The sequence below is a fragment of the Barbus barbus genome (genome assembly GCF_936440315.1).
Source record: "Barbus barbus genome assembly, chromosome: 11".
Taxonomy (NCBI): Eukaryota; Metazoa; Chordata; class Actinopteri; order Cypriniformes; family Cyprinidae; genus Barbus; species Barbus barbus.
This window is the reverse complement of record NC_136739.1, coordinates 28,700,146-28,716,807: the sequence shown is the minus strand read 5'-3', so window position 1 is coordinate 28,716,807 and position 16,662 is coordinate 28,700,146. Positions and strand designations below refer to the sequence as shown.

The 16,662-nt window shown below is 37.8% G+C and overlaps 1 protein-coding gene across 1 annotated transcript; it reads left to right on the top strand.

The window, feature by feature from the left end:
* The first annotated feature begins 3,606 nt into the window (after nt 1-3,606).
* LOC306877051 (uncharacterized protein) lies at nt 3,607-11,353 on the top strand. The gene is made up of 4 exons (XM_079428574.1): nt 3,607-3,807; nt 7,678-7,750; nt 7,954-8,122; nt 9,946-11,353. Exons 2-4 carry the CDS (start codon nt 7,690-7,692, stop codon nt 10,193-10,195), a joined length of 480 nt encoding a protein of 159 aa, XP_079284700.1. The 5' UTR covers nt 3,607-3,807; nt 7,678-7,689; the 3' UTR covers nt 10,196-11,353.
* The last annotated feature ends 5,309 nt before the right edge of the window (nt 11,354-16,662 follow it).

The following is a 16,662-nucleotide window of genomic DNA, read 5'->3' as shown; positions in this document are numbered from 1 at the left end:
GGAGGGTTAATTAAACAAACTAAAAAGGAAATGGCTTAAAGTTTTACGCATCACTCCCTAAAAATGTCCTTAATCATTATGAGCCTTTCATGTTGAGGTCTCATTAGTTTGTCTCTGAAATCTGTTACGTCTCGGACTCAGACAACATGCTCACATTACTGACTGCCTGATGTGCACTGCAAATGAAAACTGGAAAGCAAGAAAATTATGAGCTCCAGTTAGATTCCTCGACAGCAACACAACTTTTGGGAGTTTGTTTCCACACGGACACAAAAAGGCATCAGGCTGATGCTTGTTAAGTGAAAATCACTAGATTTGAAGTTTTGCATGAAATAATGAATACTTTTACTTTGGGGTGCACAGATATTCCAATCACATATTGAGTGCTGCAGTGATAACTTGTTATTGTATGCCAACCAATAATAAATAATCTTCCGACAACTCTTCAGTCTTTATTTAAAAATAATTTCCCTGAAAGAGTTAGAAAAGTAAAAAAAAAAACAAGTATAAACACAACGAGGTTGAAAAAGTCAACTAGTGAGTAAATGAGTTTTCCTGTTTCCTGTTTTAATGTCCAAACAACCCCTGCGGTCTCATTTAGTTACTTGTTAGCAACCATTTTTCAAGAAAGTAAAAGCTTCATGATGGGGTATAATTGATGTATTTAATGTTGTAGAATTGAACATGAAAATATCTTGCGCTTGTGTTAACCATAGACTTTATCTCATGTCATTTAACCAAAAAACCCATTTACAAAAAGACTAACTTCAGAAGTGCTTTAATCGCAACTCATTTCCGGGATTTGGCCTACAAAAATATATCAGCCCTGCAGCACTTCATTCTGTACAAATTTGCAGTCATTTGTTTTATGTTTTCTTTATTCATATATGCAGAGATTTCTGAGCCTGTGATAACGCCCGCCCTTAAACGACATGTAAAAACAAAACCAACCGCGGTTGGTCGCGTCACATGTCAGAAAAGCAGGCATTTCGTGATCAGAATAATCTGCGAAGTCGACCAGACTTGCCACAAGTCAAAAATCTGAAAGTGATGTGCCATTTCAAATATGAAATAAAGTCATACCATGACATATTTCAGACTCCAGCAGTCTTAATGTTTCAATAGTGCATATAAGTCATGGATATGGCACTTACATTTATAATGCACAATGGGAGGCCTTGTATAGTTTCCAATGTTGACATAGCAGTATGTGGGAAATCTGCTGATGGTGTTAACATTGATCTAGGGTTCCTGAGGGCCATACATTTATATACAGTGTGGTCCAAAAGTCTGAACCAATACTGAAATGCTTCAGTTTTGCATTTACATAATTTCTCACTGCAAATTATGGTATGAGCATAACAAGTCAATTGAAAAGTGTAAGTGAAAAGTCTTAGGTTTGCGCTGAAGCTGACATGAACAAAACCTGATGATCATGTTCACCAGCATCTGAGATGATCCAAAAAGCATCTTAAATTTTAATGGAAGTAACAACATCTGAACTTCTGTACAAAGACTCGCATGATCAATGTCACCTTTTTTAAAAAAAAAATTATTAAATTTTTATTTCCATGCAATGCTTTAACAATAAGTATCTAAATATATTTTGCCAAAAAATGTAATTTCATATCGGCTTAAAAGTAATTTATCCATACAGTTTTACAGTTTGATCGTTAATATTTATAACTTTATAAGTTCTTTGTTTAAAATTGTTCAAATCCAAAGACTTTCAACTGGTCTTTGGACCCCCTGTATTTCTGGTAACCACAATGGTGTGAAACTCTTGTCGTTGGCCAAGACAAATGTATGCATCAAAACTGTATGAATATGAAATGTCTGTTTTAGCCAACAAGCATTGTAGTTCTTAACGGAACAATGAAAGATACGTTTTTATAACCTAGCATGTAAAATGAGCTCTTCAAATTATTAAATTCAGCTTTCTTTGAAAATATGTGCAATTTATTTTGTTTATTAAATGCGATGGAGTGCCAAACTCCACTCTCGTTCGTTGTACAAAATCAAACCTCGACTTTGGAGAAGCATTAAAACTCAAACAAAACACAGGAGTTATTAATGCTTTTTGGCTGGGCTTCAGACAGCCGTCATGTTTTATGGTTAGAATTCGGGGAAATGATTTAATGGAAAAGGTTCAAGGCACTAGCCCGGCTGATTCAGCTTTCCCTTTTCCTCTGCAGTTTCACTTGCATACGTAATTCAGGTTTACAAATGCTTCCCCTCCGCAAGCGCACACACAAATATATCCCCACTTTCCTTTTAGAGGTCACGGAAAGGTCTGCCTTGCAGGAACTGATTTATGAAATGCTAATATGCTATGAAATGGCATGGATAGGAAATGTGCTGTTATGATCTTTTTTTTCCTCGCGCTTTTATTTTTATTTTTTTATGCCTGGCACCATTTTATCTTCATATCTAGGATTATGAAGACTAACATGCACCAGACACACTCATAAATTTGAGCTAAACATCTGCACGATTATTCATAAAGCTCTTACATGACATTTGCATGTGGCCAGTACAAATAGGAATACATGTGCATGACACACAGCATGAAGTCAAAATGAACCTTCTTTATTTTACAAGTTACTTTCCTGATCTTAGTTTGAACAACAGGCACATGCTATTAAAAAGGCTTCATAATAATAATTTTGTCCCAGGCCCTAAATTTGAGTAGATAAAATCAAGTCCCATACTGTAAATATCCTGTTTTACTTGGGATAACATCACATAGTGGAAGTAAAATGGGTTGCAAACATATTTTAAATTCATTTTAAAGTGGTTTATCCATTAAAATCATTCAGTATCCTTAACTATACTGTATGGCACTATTTTCTTTGCTTTTTATTTATTACTATTTTAGAATTTAGATGATGATGATCATGATTAGTATTATTATTATTATGCATAGCTTAACCAGTGTGTATGGTCATGCTTTCAAAAATGCTTTCATACTAACTTCATACTGAAGTGGTATATCCATAGTTTACAGTTGCATTTTTTTTTAATACCAAAAATATTATTTATTTTTTTATTATTTATTTTATTGGATAAAATAAATATTTTATTTATTTAATAAAATAAGTAGTTATTTAATATTTAATAAGTTATTTAATAAAAAGTAGCGTTACAGTAATTATACTTATGTAATGCCAAAAATGCTGTTTGACATATGACTTTAAAGTGGTTCATCCATATAGATTATTGTTGTTATTATTTTTATTTCTTTATGTATTTATTTTTAATGCAAAAAATATAATAATGCATTGTATTTTTTTTTATATAATTTAATTAAATTTGATTACCAACACACACACACACACACACACACAGTGCTTTAACAATTTGTGCTTAAGCAAGTCATGCCAAAAATGCCATTTAGTACTTTTGACATTAAAGTGGTCTATTCACAGAGTTTGCATGTATGTTTATCTATCCAATAAATATGTACATGTCGAAATGCTGTTTCGTATTGACTTTAAATAAAAATCATTTATTGTGAATGTTTATTTTTGATCAGGCAGTGAGTTTGTCCTCATCTCCTGGGACACATTGGAACATGGATCATATGCCTGAGAACGACAGGGAAGTACACACAGCAGCCTGGGAAAGGAAACAGACGTCCAGAGGCTCAGTGGCTGTCATTGCGAAAGCAAATTCCCACTCTAATTAACATCAAGAGTTTCTGTGACTGCGTGCATCTTTCTCTCACAGCACAGGCTCTCAAGACACTTCAACTGATCTTCCAGCATACGCAGGTGATGTAATTTGAGGGGCCGCTTCAAAGGCAAGGTAAGCACAGTTCCCTCTCAGTCAGTCACTCCGAGTCACGTCGTGTGACCGACGAATTGGGGTCTCACTTAGAGAAACCAATCCACTTAGAGTGTAACTAAACGAGCCAATGCACATTGGCATGCGATTACTGCAACCAGCTGCCGCTGATCACAGCGCAAGTACATCTAAAAAAAATTTGAATATCGTGAAAAAGGTCATTTTTTTCTTGTAACTTATTTCAAAAAGTGAAACTTTCATTTGTTTTAGATTCATTACATGTAATGTAAAACATTTCAAAAGTTTTTGTGTTTTAATTTTGATGATTAGCGCTTACAGCTCATGAAAGTCAAAATTTAGTATCTCAAAATATTACAATATTTACATTTGAGTTTCAATTAATGACCATCTCTACAGTATAAATTCCGGGTATCTCTTGTTCTTTGAAACCACAATAATGGAGAAGACTGCTGACTTGGCAATGATCCAGAAGACGAACATTGACGCCCTCCACAAAGAGGGTAAGTCACAGAGGGTCATTACTGTTTACAGAATGCTGTATCAAAGCATATTAAATGCAAAGTTGACCAGAAGGAAGAATTTGGGTAGGAAAAGGTGCACAAGCAACAGGGATGACCGCAAGCTTGAGAATACTGTCAAGCAAAGCTGATTCAAACACTTGGGAGAGCTTCACAAGGAGTGGACTGAAGCTGGAGTCAGTGCATCAAGAGTCACCACACTCAGACGTCTTCAGGAAAAGGGCTACCAAACCACTTCTGAACAACGTCAGAAGCATCTTACCTGGGCTGTGGAGAAAAAGAACTGGACTGTTGCTCAGTGGTCCAAAGTCGTCTTTTCAAATGAAAGTAAATTTTGCATTTAATTAGGAAATCAAGGTCCCAGAGTCTGGAGGAAGAGTGGAGAGGCACAGAATCCATGTTGCTTGAAGTCCAGTGTGAAGTTTCCACAGTCAGTGATGATTTGGGCTGCCATGTCATCTGCTGGTGTTGGTCCACTGTGTTTTCTGAAGTCCACAGTCAACGCAGCCATCTACCAGAGAATCTTAGAGCACTTCATGCTTCCTTCTGCTGACAAGCTTTATGGAGATGCTGATTTCATTTTCCAGCAGGACTTGGCACCTGCCCACACTGCCAAAAGGTACCAAAAGCTGGTTCAATGACCATGGTGTTACTGTGCTTGATTGGCCAGCAAACTCGCCTGACCTGAACCCCATAGAGAATCTATGGGGTATTGTCAAGAGGAAGATGAGAGACACCAGATCCAACAACGCAGTTGACCTGAAGGCCACTATCAAAGCAACCTGGGCTTCCATTACACCTGAGCAGTGCCACAGGCTGATTGCCTCTATGCCACGCCACATTGATGCAGTAATTCATGCAAAAGGAGGCCCAACCAAGTATTGAGTGCATAGAAATGATCATACTTTTCAGAAGCCTGACATTTCTGTTTAAAATATCCTTTTTTTATTGATCTTAATATTCTAATTTTCTGAGACACTGAATTTTGGGTTTTCATTATCTGTGAGCCATAATCATCAAAATTTCAAGAAATAAAGGCTTGAAATATTTCACTCTATGTGTAATGAATCTATATAATATATGGGTTTCACCTTCTGAAATGAGTGACAAAAAATATTGACCTTTTTCATGATATTCTAATTTTTTTAGATGTACCTGTATAAGTAGGCAGCAGGTGCAGCGCATATTCAGCTTTTCGCTTCGAAGCCGAGCGGTCTTATCGTTCTGCTCCTGACCTCTGCTACGTGTGCCTGCGAGTCAACGCCCTCAGGGAAGCTCTCATGCTGGTGCCATGGCGCTTCAGCAGCGGTGGATTGCACACATCAGGCTGCACTACCCCATTTGTGTTGCAGGCAGCCATCTCACCTGTGCACTTCAGCACACTAAAAGAGCGAATTCTAAAAGAGCATTCACGGGTGGAACTTTTTAAAAACGCATCTTTTTTAAAGATGCTTTTCCACCCGTGCGTTTCTGGATGCGGTCGTTACCTGGCACCGGGTGATGGTCACGATCGCTGCCTCTCGTGTCTGGGCAGTAAACACGCTGAGGCGGCTTACGTGGATGAATCATGATCCCATTGCGGGAAAATGACTGTCATGGAATTGCGGACCAGGCTCCGTTTCCTGCAAAGGGGTGGGGCACCGGTGCCTCTGCCTAGATCGAGGAACCAACCTTCGAGGGCTCCTCCTCCCACCGGCACTTCGCAGCCAGTGGAGCTGCCGAGGGAACAGGCTGGACCTTCTCGTGGGGTACCACTTGTATCCTTCGGTGCTCCCCCCGATGATCAGATGTCAATAGCTGCATCGGAGGGTGAGCCAGACCTTTCTGGGGATGATCCGACAGCGCTGGCGCCAGCAATACCAGATACGGATCCGGAAATGGTGGCTATGCTTGCCCGGGCCGCCGAAACCTCCACCACGTCCCGACCCCTCAAGGTCGGACGAGTGAGACCTAATTGGATTCCATATGTGTAAGTCCACGGTATAGCCTCCGAGCCAGTGTTTCCCTGGCAAACGTTCTGCCATTATCCAAAAGGCTACAATCACCTCTAATCTTCCATATGCACTTAAGCGGCCGGGTCACCAGCTCGGCTCCTCAGCGAAAACCTGAATATGCGCTGCACCTGCTGCCTACCTACTTATACTCATGCTGTGATCAGCGGCAGCTGGATGCAATAATCGCATGCCAATGTGCATTGGCTCGTTTAGTTACACTCGAACGTGCCGTCTCTGTTCCCTCCTTCAGGGAACAAGTGTTACATACGTAACCAAGACGATCATAATTTAGATCATAAATAGGTTTTATTTATTTTATAGGTTTTATTGGAAAAAATATCTATTAACACTAACGGGTGGTGCTAAGGGTCATAATAAATGTTGATCTGTTAGTGAAGAGGGAACTATTATCCATGATGTACAGATGAGTGTATAAAACATCTCAACATTAGCAAAGAGATTTCATAGAAAGCAGATGTTCTCCTGTTTCTCCTAAGAAAAATCAAATGTTTCCCATAGTCTCACATTTGCCAAAGGTTGCCAAATCATCATTCAGATACCAAATGATTTGAACTGCACTATGCCCGATTTTATAGCTTTTTACTATTAGTCTCTCAACAAATTTGTACTTTTTGTAGGAGAAACAATTGAGACAAAATTGATACTTTAATGAAATTTAACAGAGCTCTGTTAACTTTCCATTTTCCAAATTTCCTCCTGTTAAGTCTCATGAGTTATGAAGGAGAAATCTCTGAGCAATATTTTCCTTTGGGTTGAGAATGACTTTCCAAAAGCCATTTGATAAATTCAAATGTAATCTGAACCCTTGTTTTTGTAAATAAAAGGTCTTTCGCACATGTTTCATAATGAAGGATGGTGGGTGTAAAAAAAAAAAATGTACAAAAGCTTACAAGTGCTAGCGGGAATAATGAGCCTTTTTGGAATATTTTGACACTGTTTGAGCCCAGCTGAGACACATGCTGGTGGAAAGATTGTTCCATTAAATCAGAGCCAAGAGAAAATGTGTATCTTGCCCATGTCAGTAAAAGTCAAGCATACTTAGAAGATATAAATCACCAAATGTGGGAGACTCATCAGAGGGGAACTCTAAACAAGAGCTCTGGAAACATGATAAAGTGAGCAAATGGACCGCAGCCATAACCATGTCAGCCGAACAAAGAGACCACTTAAATATTGTGCTTTATGAGACCTCCACCTCCTCAGCCCACCATGGCTTATATTTCTCATCAAGATAAAGAATATCCCTCGGGCTGCTTTTCATGAATCTGTTTGAAAGGCATCGCGCCATTAATGCAGGCATTGTTTGGACTATTTAACCTAAACTCTGCTTTTCTCAGAATTCTGCAGGGATGGAGAGAAGGGAAGCCTCTGTGATTTCTGCCCGTTTCATCACGTGTTTAGCGTTCGCAGGTAATCGCAACCTCACTGTATGCCTGTGTGAGAGATGCAACAGACCCTCTGTCTTCTGTGTGTAGCACACTAATGCAATTAGTTCAGAGGAAATGGCCATTTACAGACGTGAAATCATCCGTTGTGTAAATTATACATCTTTTAGTGGCTGTCGAAATGGCTAATGCCCCTTTTCTAATGCATCTTCTGTTACTTCGTCCCAGGCTTGCTGGGAGCAGGGAAGGCTTGGTCGCCACCAGCAAAGTGTAGGAGACTGACATGTGACAAAGTTACTTTTGATGCCGCCGTTTATGAATATTGTGTTGAGCCGTTCACTCAGACCATGGCGAACACTGACTACCAACTCAGATGTCCCTGGCCAAACACTAGAAGGTGAGACACTGGATCGTTATATTGGCTTCACAAAGCTAAAATACAGTACGAGGTTTTTCAATATCCCCAAATCCTTTCTTCTCCTAGAGCTTTCAAATGGTATTTTCGCCAACTAAAATTGTTAATTGAAATGTAGCGTTGAAATAAAATGTAAATATTAGATGAAAAAAAATATTTTTTTTTGCCTCTGCAACTAAATTACTAACTGTAAAAAAATTAAATAAATAAATAAAGGCATACTAAAATATTACTGAAAATGAATCTCAAGTTAAAAATGAAAACTAAAAACATAAGCTAATTCAAAAATAAAAACTATAATAGTATAGAAATATGAAAATAACACTGCTTTCATACAGTCCATCAAATGCATCTTTTTATTTTATCTATCTATCTATCTATCTATCTATCTATCTATCTATCTATCTATCTATCTATCTATCTATCTATCTATCTATCTATCTATCTATCTATCTATCTATCTATCTATCTATCTATCTATCAGTCATTAAAGAAGTCTTGAGATCTTGTTCAGGTTTGAGTGACAGCAGAGGATGGGACAAAAATAACACTATTCCCCAAGTCCAGATTTGAATGGCTCCTCCTCACAGAGGGTCTGTAGTCATGGGAAAGTCAAGTCATTTGCTTCCCCAGGGTCTTTGTAACATCAGATTTTTATGAACAGTCACGCCAAACCCAGAGCATGACTCTACAGTCTTCAATCTTCAAGACAGCTCATCCATGTGGGTCGTCTTAAACCAAAACATTTAGTCCAAGTAATTGCGTATCCCGATGAGCCAACAAATTACAGTCTACCTTCAACTTCTCTGTAGTGCCAGGACTATCGCTACAATTCAGGGGGCCCAGGACAACATTTTTATGGTTTGGCCCCTACTTTCTACTAATGAGTATGTTATGTGGTTCTCAACTGGTGGGTCTTGACCCAAAAATGGGTCACAATTCTATATTGAGAAAACGAGAGGAAACAATGCTAAAAGTAAGCAATAAATGCAACTAGTTATATAAAGATGTATAGATTGTCTTATCTATACATGGTCAGATGGTTAGTTGCATTTTAATAATAAACAGATTTATCAGAAAACAGAAAACATTTCCCATATTGGTTGCTGCTGAAGTTAAATTAATTAGCATTGTTGAGTCCATGCATTTCATGGAACTATTAATACATTTGTCAGATAAACATTAATGTTTTGGGGCCATTTCTTATGGAAACAAATGGAGTTTTAAAAAAAAGTTTGAAGCAATAGTTCACCCAAAAAAGAACATTTGCTTAAGACTCACTCTCAGGTGAGTTTGCAGGTGAGTTTCTTTCTTCATTGAAACAGATTGGAGGAATTCAGCATTGCATCACTTGCTCCCCAATGGATCCTCTGCAGTGAATGGGTGCCATCAGAAAGAGAGTCCAAACAGCTGATAAAAACAACACAATCCAGTCCATCAATTAACATCTCGAGAAGTGAAAAGAGGACTTGTATTTTAGTCTGAAGCAACAGTTTGAAGTTAAAATGACTTATTACAAACATGCAGCTTTTCACTTCACAAGATGTTAACTGATGGACTGGAGTCGTGGGATTATTGTGATGTTTTTATCAGATGTTTGGACTCTCATTCTGACGGCACCCATTCACTGCAGAGGATCCATTGGCGAGCAAGTGATGTGATGCCAAATTTCTTTAAATATTCTGATGAAGAAACAAACTAATTTACATTTTGGATTTCCTAAAGGTGAGTAAATTGCAAGCAAATTTTCATTTTCTGTTTCCTGAAAATAAGAAATTTCCGTGCTATTTTCTATGGTCTCTTAGATACTACGTCAACCTGATGCTGTGCCTGGAGAATCTGGCTAACTTCACATGCTGTACACACACTTCCTACAGACACTACATGCTGCTGGACATCCATAAGGTTTATTTCGCCATGTGCTCTTATATGCAGGACCCGGGTATTCCCATCCTGCTGCTGCTCATCATGCCCTGTGTCATCATCCCATTCATTATACCATTCCTTTGCCAGTACTTCAAACTGCACGAGTATAGACTGCCAAACAACAAATGATGATTGGACACTGTTGCATTTCAGAATGGACAATGTGCATGAATCAAAGTACCCACAGATGTTTTGATAGGCCTCACAATATATCTGCAACGATTTTATGTTTTAAAGAGGTGGTTAATTGCGATTTCACTTTTTTTATGTTAGTTAACGTTTAATGTTGCTGTTTGAACATTAATAATATCTTCAAAGTTACGATGCTGTCTTTTAAAATTCTGGCTGGTTAGGGACTACAACGAGTTACTACCCGGGTCTGATACGTCACGGACCCAGATAAACCCCGCCCCCGGGACCACGCAATGAAGCGGGCAAGGCCATGCAGCGCTGCTTTAGAGAAGAGGAAGAGAAAACTGGTGCATGTAAAAATCTATTCATATATGAATCATGATTATGTCTTCCAATGATTCTAATGGATTCACAAGTTTCAAAATCTTATGTTTTAAAGCAGCGATTCTTAATACGGTTACTTGCGTCACACTCTCTGCATATCTCTCGCTCTCATTCAGATCGTCAGATCAGCAGTAGAGGCGATTTAGCCAATCACAACACACTGGACCAGCTAAACAATCAGAGCCCTCCACGTGTTTCTTAAGGAGGGGCTTCACAAAACCAGGAAATAATCGGGGCGTCTATCAGAGAAGGGACAGAGAGGTGTGGAATAAATGTAAATTATGTGAAAAATAATGCGTTTTGTTTTTTTTTAACTAAGCATGAACACGTTTGACTGCACCCCACAAACACAATCAAGCCTAGAAAAAAAACATTCAATCACCCCTTTAAAAGTATCCTAAAGACCATATTATTAGATTACATTTATGCATTCGGGAGACACTTTATCCCAAGCAATTTATATTGCATTCAAGGTACAACATATTGTGTAACCCTTCTTATTTTGTGTACATCTTAATCATCCTACTATGCTTATTTGGTGCTCAAGAAACATTTCTTATGATCAATGTTAAAAACTGTTGTGCTGCTTAATATTTTTGTGAAAAAAATATTTTATTTGGATCCTCCCCCCCACCCAAAAATCTGAATGAACCCCTTTCATTTCAATTATTATACTGTACATTGTCCTTAGTGTAAATTTTGATTCCATTTGCTGTGTCCTTGCTGTATAAAATAATCAAAACTTAAATTAAAAATCTAATCAACTTACTGAACCCAAACTTTTAAGCAATAGTGTATATAATATATGAGCTAAAAAATTATAATAATTATATATATATATATATATATATATATATATATATATATTTGTGTATGTGTGTGTGATATTTTGTTACTGCTCATCCCTATATTTTCACTGATTCATAGTGGTCACTAGACATAGCTTACACAGTCAATGCAAAGGCATCTGAAACACATAATAAATATTTATTTTGAGACAAAAAAAATAACAATTTCTTGTACAGTGCTCTGAAAACAGTTTTTCTTCTTTTTACATAATAGCAATCGGTACTGCTATTAAATATCCACATAACATCATAGTATTTTCAGTATTGCTAATCCTAAAGTAATACATAATTTTTACCATATGAATTCAAAATGTTTGTCTTATTTTCTGACAGACAAACTACACATCTTTATGACCAGGCAACACTTTTTGAGATCTACTAGAGGTCTTTCTGACACAGTCAAAAATGATGCAAACTCAAAAACACTACATGAAATAAAGGATCTTTTCTGTTTTTTGTTTGTTTTGTTTTTTTAAAGGTGTTATCTAAGGTTCATTTTATGTGCATCTACAATATAAAGTAAATTAGTATTGTTTGTAATAGCATGTAACAGAGGTAAGTGTTTTCTTTTGTACAATGAGTCTCAGTAGTCTTGCACTGTTTACAACTGAGTAAAATGCTTTGTTAGAACCAAAACACTGGCTTTATGTTGTGTGTGTCTGTGTGCACTGCTGAATGCAAAATATGTTGGGTGTGAATGAGATTAATATAATCTGACTGCAAATATTTCTGATTGTCATCCATTTCATCACAATGGGAAGAAGAATGGTGTACATTTAGCATTCACAACATGAAAGCAAGTGAAAGTTCAGACATGAAGTTAACACTAACACATCCTTCACAGCATCGGGTGGGTGGTCTGGACGATCAGGGTGGCACCATCCACCAAAACCTGACTCATTCAGATGCTCATTTTGCTGTTGCACCATTCATACTACTTCCTTTTCATCCTAAAAACCACACGCAGGAAACGGCAGTCTAGAAGTGCTGTTTATTCTCTCACATAACCAAGTTCACAAAGTGTTTTCTTTTTCAACTTCTCATACAACCCTAAAATAAGAGAGGTATTGACGTCTTTGAGCTCCTCACAACTGTGTCCTTCAACTATATAAAGAGCTGCTGGACTTCCACGCCAGGTGAAAGTCTACCAGATAGTCTAGATCAGGGGTGCCCAATCCTGCTCCTGGCGATCGACTGTCCTGCAAAGTTCAGCTCCAACTCTAATCAAACACACCTGAAGCAACTAATTAAGGTCTTCAGGATCACTTGAAAATTAAAGGCAGCTGTGTTTGATTAGAGTTGGAGCTGAACTTTGCAGGACAGTCGATCGCCACCCCTGGTCTAGATAGTTCATCTATAACCATGAAAACGGTCACTGTGGTTGCAGACACAATAATGGACAAGAGATCTATGTCACTCCATGTACATTCACTGTGCCAATCTGTGGCTCATGGATTCAGTATTAAAACACATTTTTTGTGCTTAAAGGATAACCTCTCCTAACCTGCAGGGAAATTCCATGCCAAACATATTGGTTGCTGATAAATAAGAGCAGACAATATTTGTTCAAATAAAAGTAATATTAAAAAAACGAGGTGAAGCGCTGAGGAATTTGATTTACATTTGAAAAACTGGGCTATAACCACCTTCCGATCACAAGACTAGATCTTTAGCTTCTTAACCACTGAACTGATAGTCACAGAAAAAATGTTTTGAATACAAACCCTCCTTTGAATAGAGTTTATCCAGCATGCTCTGAAAATAATTCACAAGAAATGGAAAATCTCAGAAAAAAATAGCACGAAAACCAACAAATACAAAAAGGTGCATCCAAAATTTCACTGCTTGGGCTCTCAAATGTGACACCGCTACAAAAGTTGGGTCTGTATGTTCACAATCCATGGATCAAACCAATTATGTAAATAGTGCAATAGACAGATCTGTGCAATTTAGCATTTAGTGCTAATTCACAGTGGAAGATGAATATTGACATTCAAAACAAAAAACCCTGAAAACAAGTCTCGGTTTCTTTCATGCTCCTTTCTGTTGCTTGGATTGGATTTACTCAGAAAAACTAAAGCAACCCTGGAGAGATTGAGTGATGGCAGTGTGAACAGCAATGGCAGTGCAATAACTTCAGACCATCCGTAAAGCAACAAATATCTTCAAGATGTATAAGAAACTAATAACCCCAAGTAGACAACAGCTCTAAAAGTGCCAGAGGAGCTTATTTTCAACCCAACAGGGAAGAAAAGTCACAGAGAATATCTCTTGAATATCTCAATATTATCTTTTCTGATTGCCATTGACAATAAATGGAGATTTTTTGGGGGGGAAATTCTCCAAAATTGCTCCACATTTTCCATCAGTTCTTTTCAAGACCAAATTCAAAAGGAATCCTACTTACTTCATTAATGAACAATCCTGGCTTTGGTGCACATTATTCAGGGTGGGGGGGGGGGGGGGGAAGAAAGCATCCCCCCCCCCTCATAAAATAGTTAAGAATTCACTCTGCCTCTGAAATGGCTTTTTTTTTTTTTTTGCTGACATCATTAAGCGCTCTTCTATTTTAGCCCCGTCCCTTCATCACCTGTCACCATTTTGGCCTTTAACACTCACTTTTCACAATCCAATTAAATGTTGAATAAATTCAAGTCCGACCCTTCATGTTGTCTAATTAAAAATCCTGTTTCATCAGAAATAAGTCAAACCCAAATGCCATTTTTCCATATACCTTACATGAAACCTCACTGAGAACTCCAACAAATCTCCTGAGCTACGAAAAGAGACACTTCTAAGCAATAACCTTTGCCTTTGGGAAGCTAACATTTGTTGCTGGAGCTAAGATCTGTTGCTTGCCATGCAATGAGTCTGCCAAAGGCTTCACACACTGGGAATCTGATTCTAAAGCATTACAGCCAGCTTGTCCTCATCCAATTTCATCTCTCAGCTATATCCCAATTGATAAATGCTGAGGAGAAAAAATTAAATACCAACGTTCTACCCTTTTGGCGTTCGCACAGAGCTATCCGATGGCTCAACTAAGGTTACGTTGTAAAACATGTCTGATGTGTGGCTTCACATTAAGTGCTTCAAAGACCTGCCATTCACAACCACAGATCTCCACTTACCACTCTCAGGCTCGAGAGCAGCACTTAGGCTTGCGCTTTCCAAGAAACTAAACATCTATTCAGAGTAGCACAGCACTCCATGACAGATATTTCTTTATTGCACAATTTCCTCTTGTTTTCACACTAAAAACTGGGGAAACGAGGAGCAAAAAGAAACACATGTGGAATATGTGTTTGTGATGAAATGAGCTAGACTAGCGTGACTAGGCCAAGGAGTCTGTATTACGCACAAACAAATTCAATACACGCATGGACGGCACGATATTTACAGTCCAAAGGGCAGCTTTCTCTAAAGGCAATTGTCCGAACTCAAAACAGTGTAATGGAACGATTCGTCCTGTTTTCAGGTATGTATGAGGCTGTTTTGTTTGCAAAGGGATCGAAATGAAGATGTTAAAGGTGAAGTGTGTTATTTTCATTCTTTTTTTTTTCTCCAAATGAAATTGTAAACAGGTTACCTGAAAGTTCCTCTACATCTCCCTTTGGTCAGTCAAACTGCTAGTCCCGCCCCAAACTCAACTCATTGGCTGATCGTGTCGGATTTGCTCAAACAAATAGAGCAATGTTTTTAATGTTGTTGCATATGAAATTGGGTTTGGAATAAAGACTTTTAGATATAGAAAATACACACATCACCTTTAAGGACTTTAAAGGCAAGGGAAACGTGGATTTGTTGGCTTAGTGAAGATTTTAAAGTAGCTTTAATGTAGCTCCTTTTAAAATAGCTAAAGTTTGTCGCTACCCTCCATGAACTTGACTAACAATTTGGCAGCATGTTCCATCGAAGCCAAAGTCTCTCGCTCACTGGCAGTTTGACAGCCTTTGGAAATGTTAGCATTTATGCAATCAACCAAATCCAAGTTTCTATGGCTTTAACCTATTTCAGTTGAACTGTTCCCGAATACACTGCATTATAACAGTATAAGGAATGGAATTAGTTCTTTGAAAAGGTAATATTGAAAACACGCACACAAACGCACTAATATTTATAACAGCAACATATTCGGGCATTAAATCCTATATAAATTCTAAATACTAAATTTATATATAGCAAGAAAAGCTGAGCTGCTCAAAGAAAAAAAAAATGAATCAATCATTTTGGGAATCTTCAAGACAAATAAACCAAAACAAAATGAGATGAGATGATAATTAATAAAAAATAAATAAATAAATTAAAAAAAATAATAATTGAAATAAAATACACTTTGTATGAAAATTTGTTTGGAATGAAACCATGTACTGAGAGCTAAACAACAACTTCTGATGGAAATAAAAGAAAGAAACAAAAAATAAATAAATAAAATAAAATACAATTTTAGTAGTGAATCTGTTTGGAAGGGAAATCATGAGCTAAATAATGTTGTTGTTGTTTTCCTATTAAAGGTGCTATAAGCAATGTTAGCCATTTCGCAAACCCCCACAAGTCAAAGAATTCAAAATGACTGATAGTCCGAGAGTGATATCTGTCATGAAGCAGGGGCATTTTCTGCATGCTATTCCACAAAAAAAAAAAATCACTTATAGCACCTTTAAATTTATTGAACCTACTGCATACATCGATCAAAGTAATATCACTACTGTATAAAGTACATCTAAAGGGACTGCACTACTGTTTTCAAGCACAGCAGAGGGACTGACCACTCTAAGGGCACTGAGAGGTCGTGCTACTGTCAATGCCTACAGTACAGTACAAGGCAACTAAGATCTACAGGCAGTAGGTCTGGTCCGCATAGGTGCAGTGCATTGGGATGGGGTGAATAGGGGGTATAAGAACCAACCTATTGGATTAGTCTCACCATCATTGCACTTTGGGAGGTCTAAGGTGCACAGGTTGTATCTTATCTTGTATTCAAACTTCAAAGGGTCACTGGGCAGCAGCAGACAAACATGTAGGCCACATTTTGGAGAAGAAGGAAAAATAATAGTATCCAAAACATGATCTGTGATTCTTTTTAAAACGGAGGTTTAGAAAAGTTCAAAGTACACGTGAAATTATTCTGAAAGAGGGCAGTGCATCAGAGTTCTTCCCATTCCGTACATCTTTCCCATTATCCATAGACCTGCATTCGATTGGTCAGTGAAGAAGAGGTGAGCCGTGTGA

Coding starts and splice junctions, on each gene's coding strand:
- LOC306877051 (XM_079428574.1), top strand. CDS start 7,690: ATGGAGAGAAGGGAAGCCTCTGTGATTTCTGCCCGTTTCATCACGTGT. Junction 7,751..7,953: donor CACGTGTTTAGCGTTCGCAG/GTAATCGCAACC, acceptor ACTTCGTCCCAG/GCTTGCTGGGAGCAGGGAAG. Junction 8,123..9,945: donor CCCTGGCCAAACACTAGAAG/GTGAGACACTGG, acceptor ATGGTCTCTTAG/ATACTACGTCAACCTGATGC.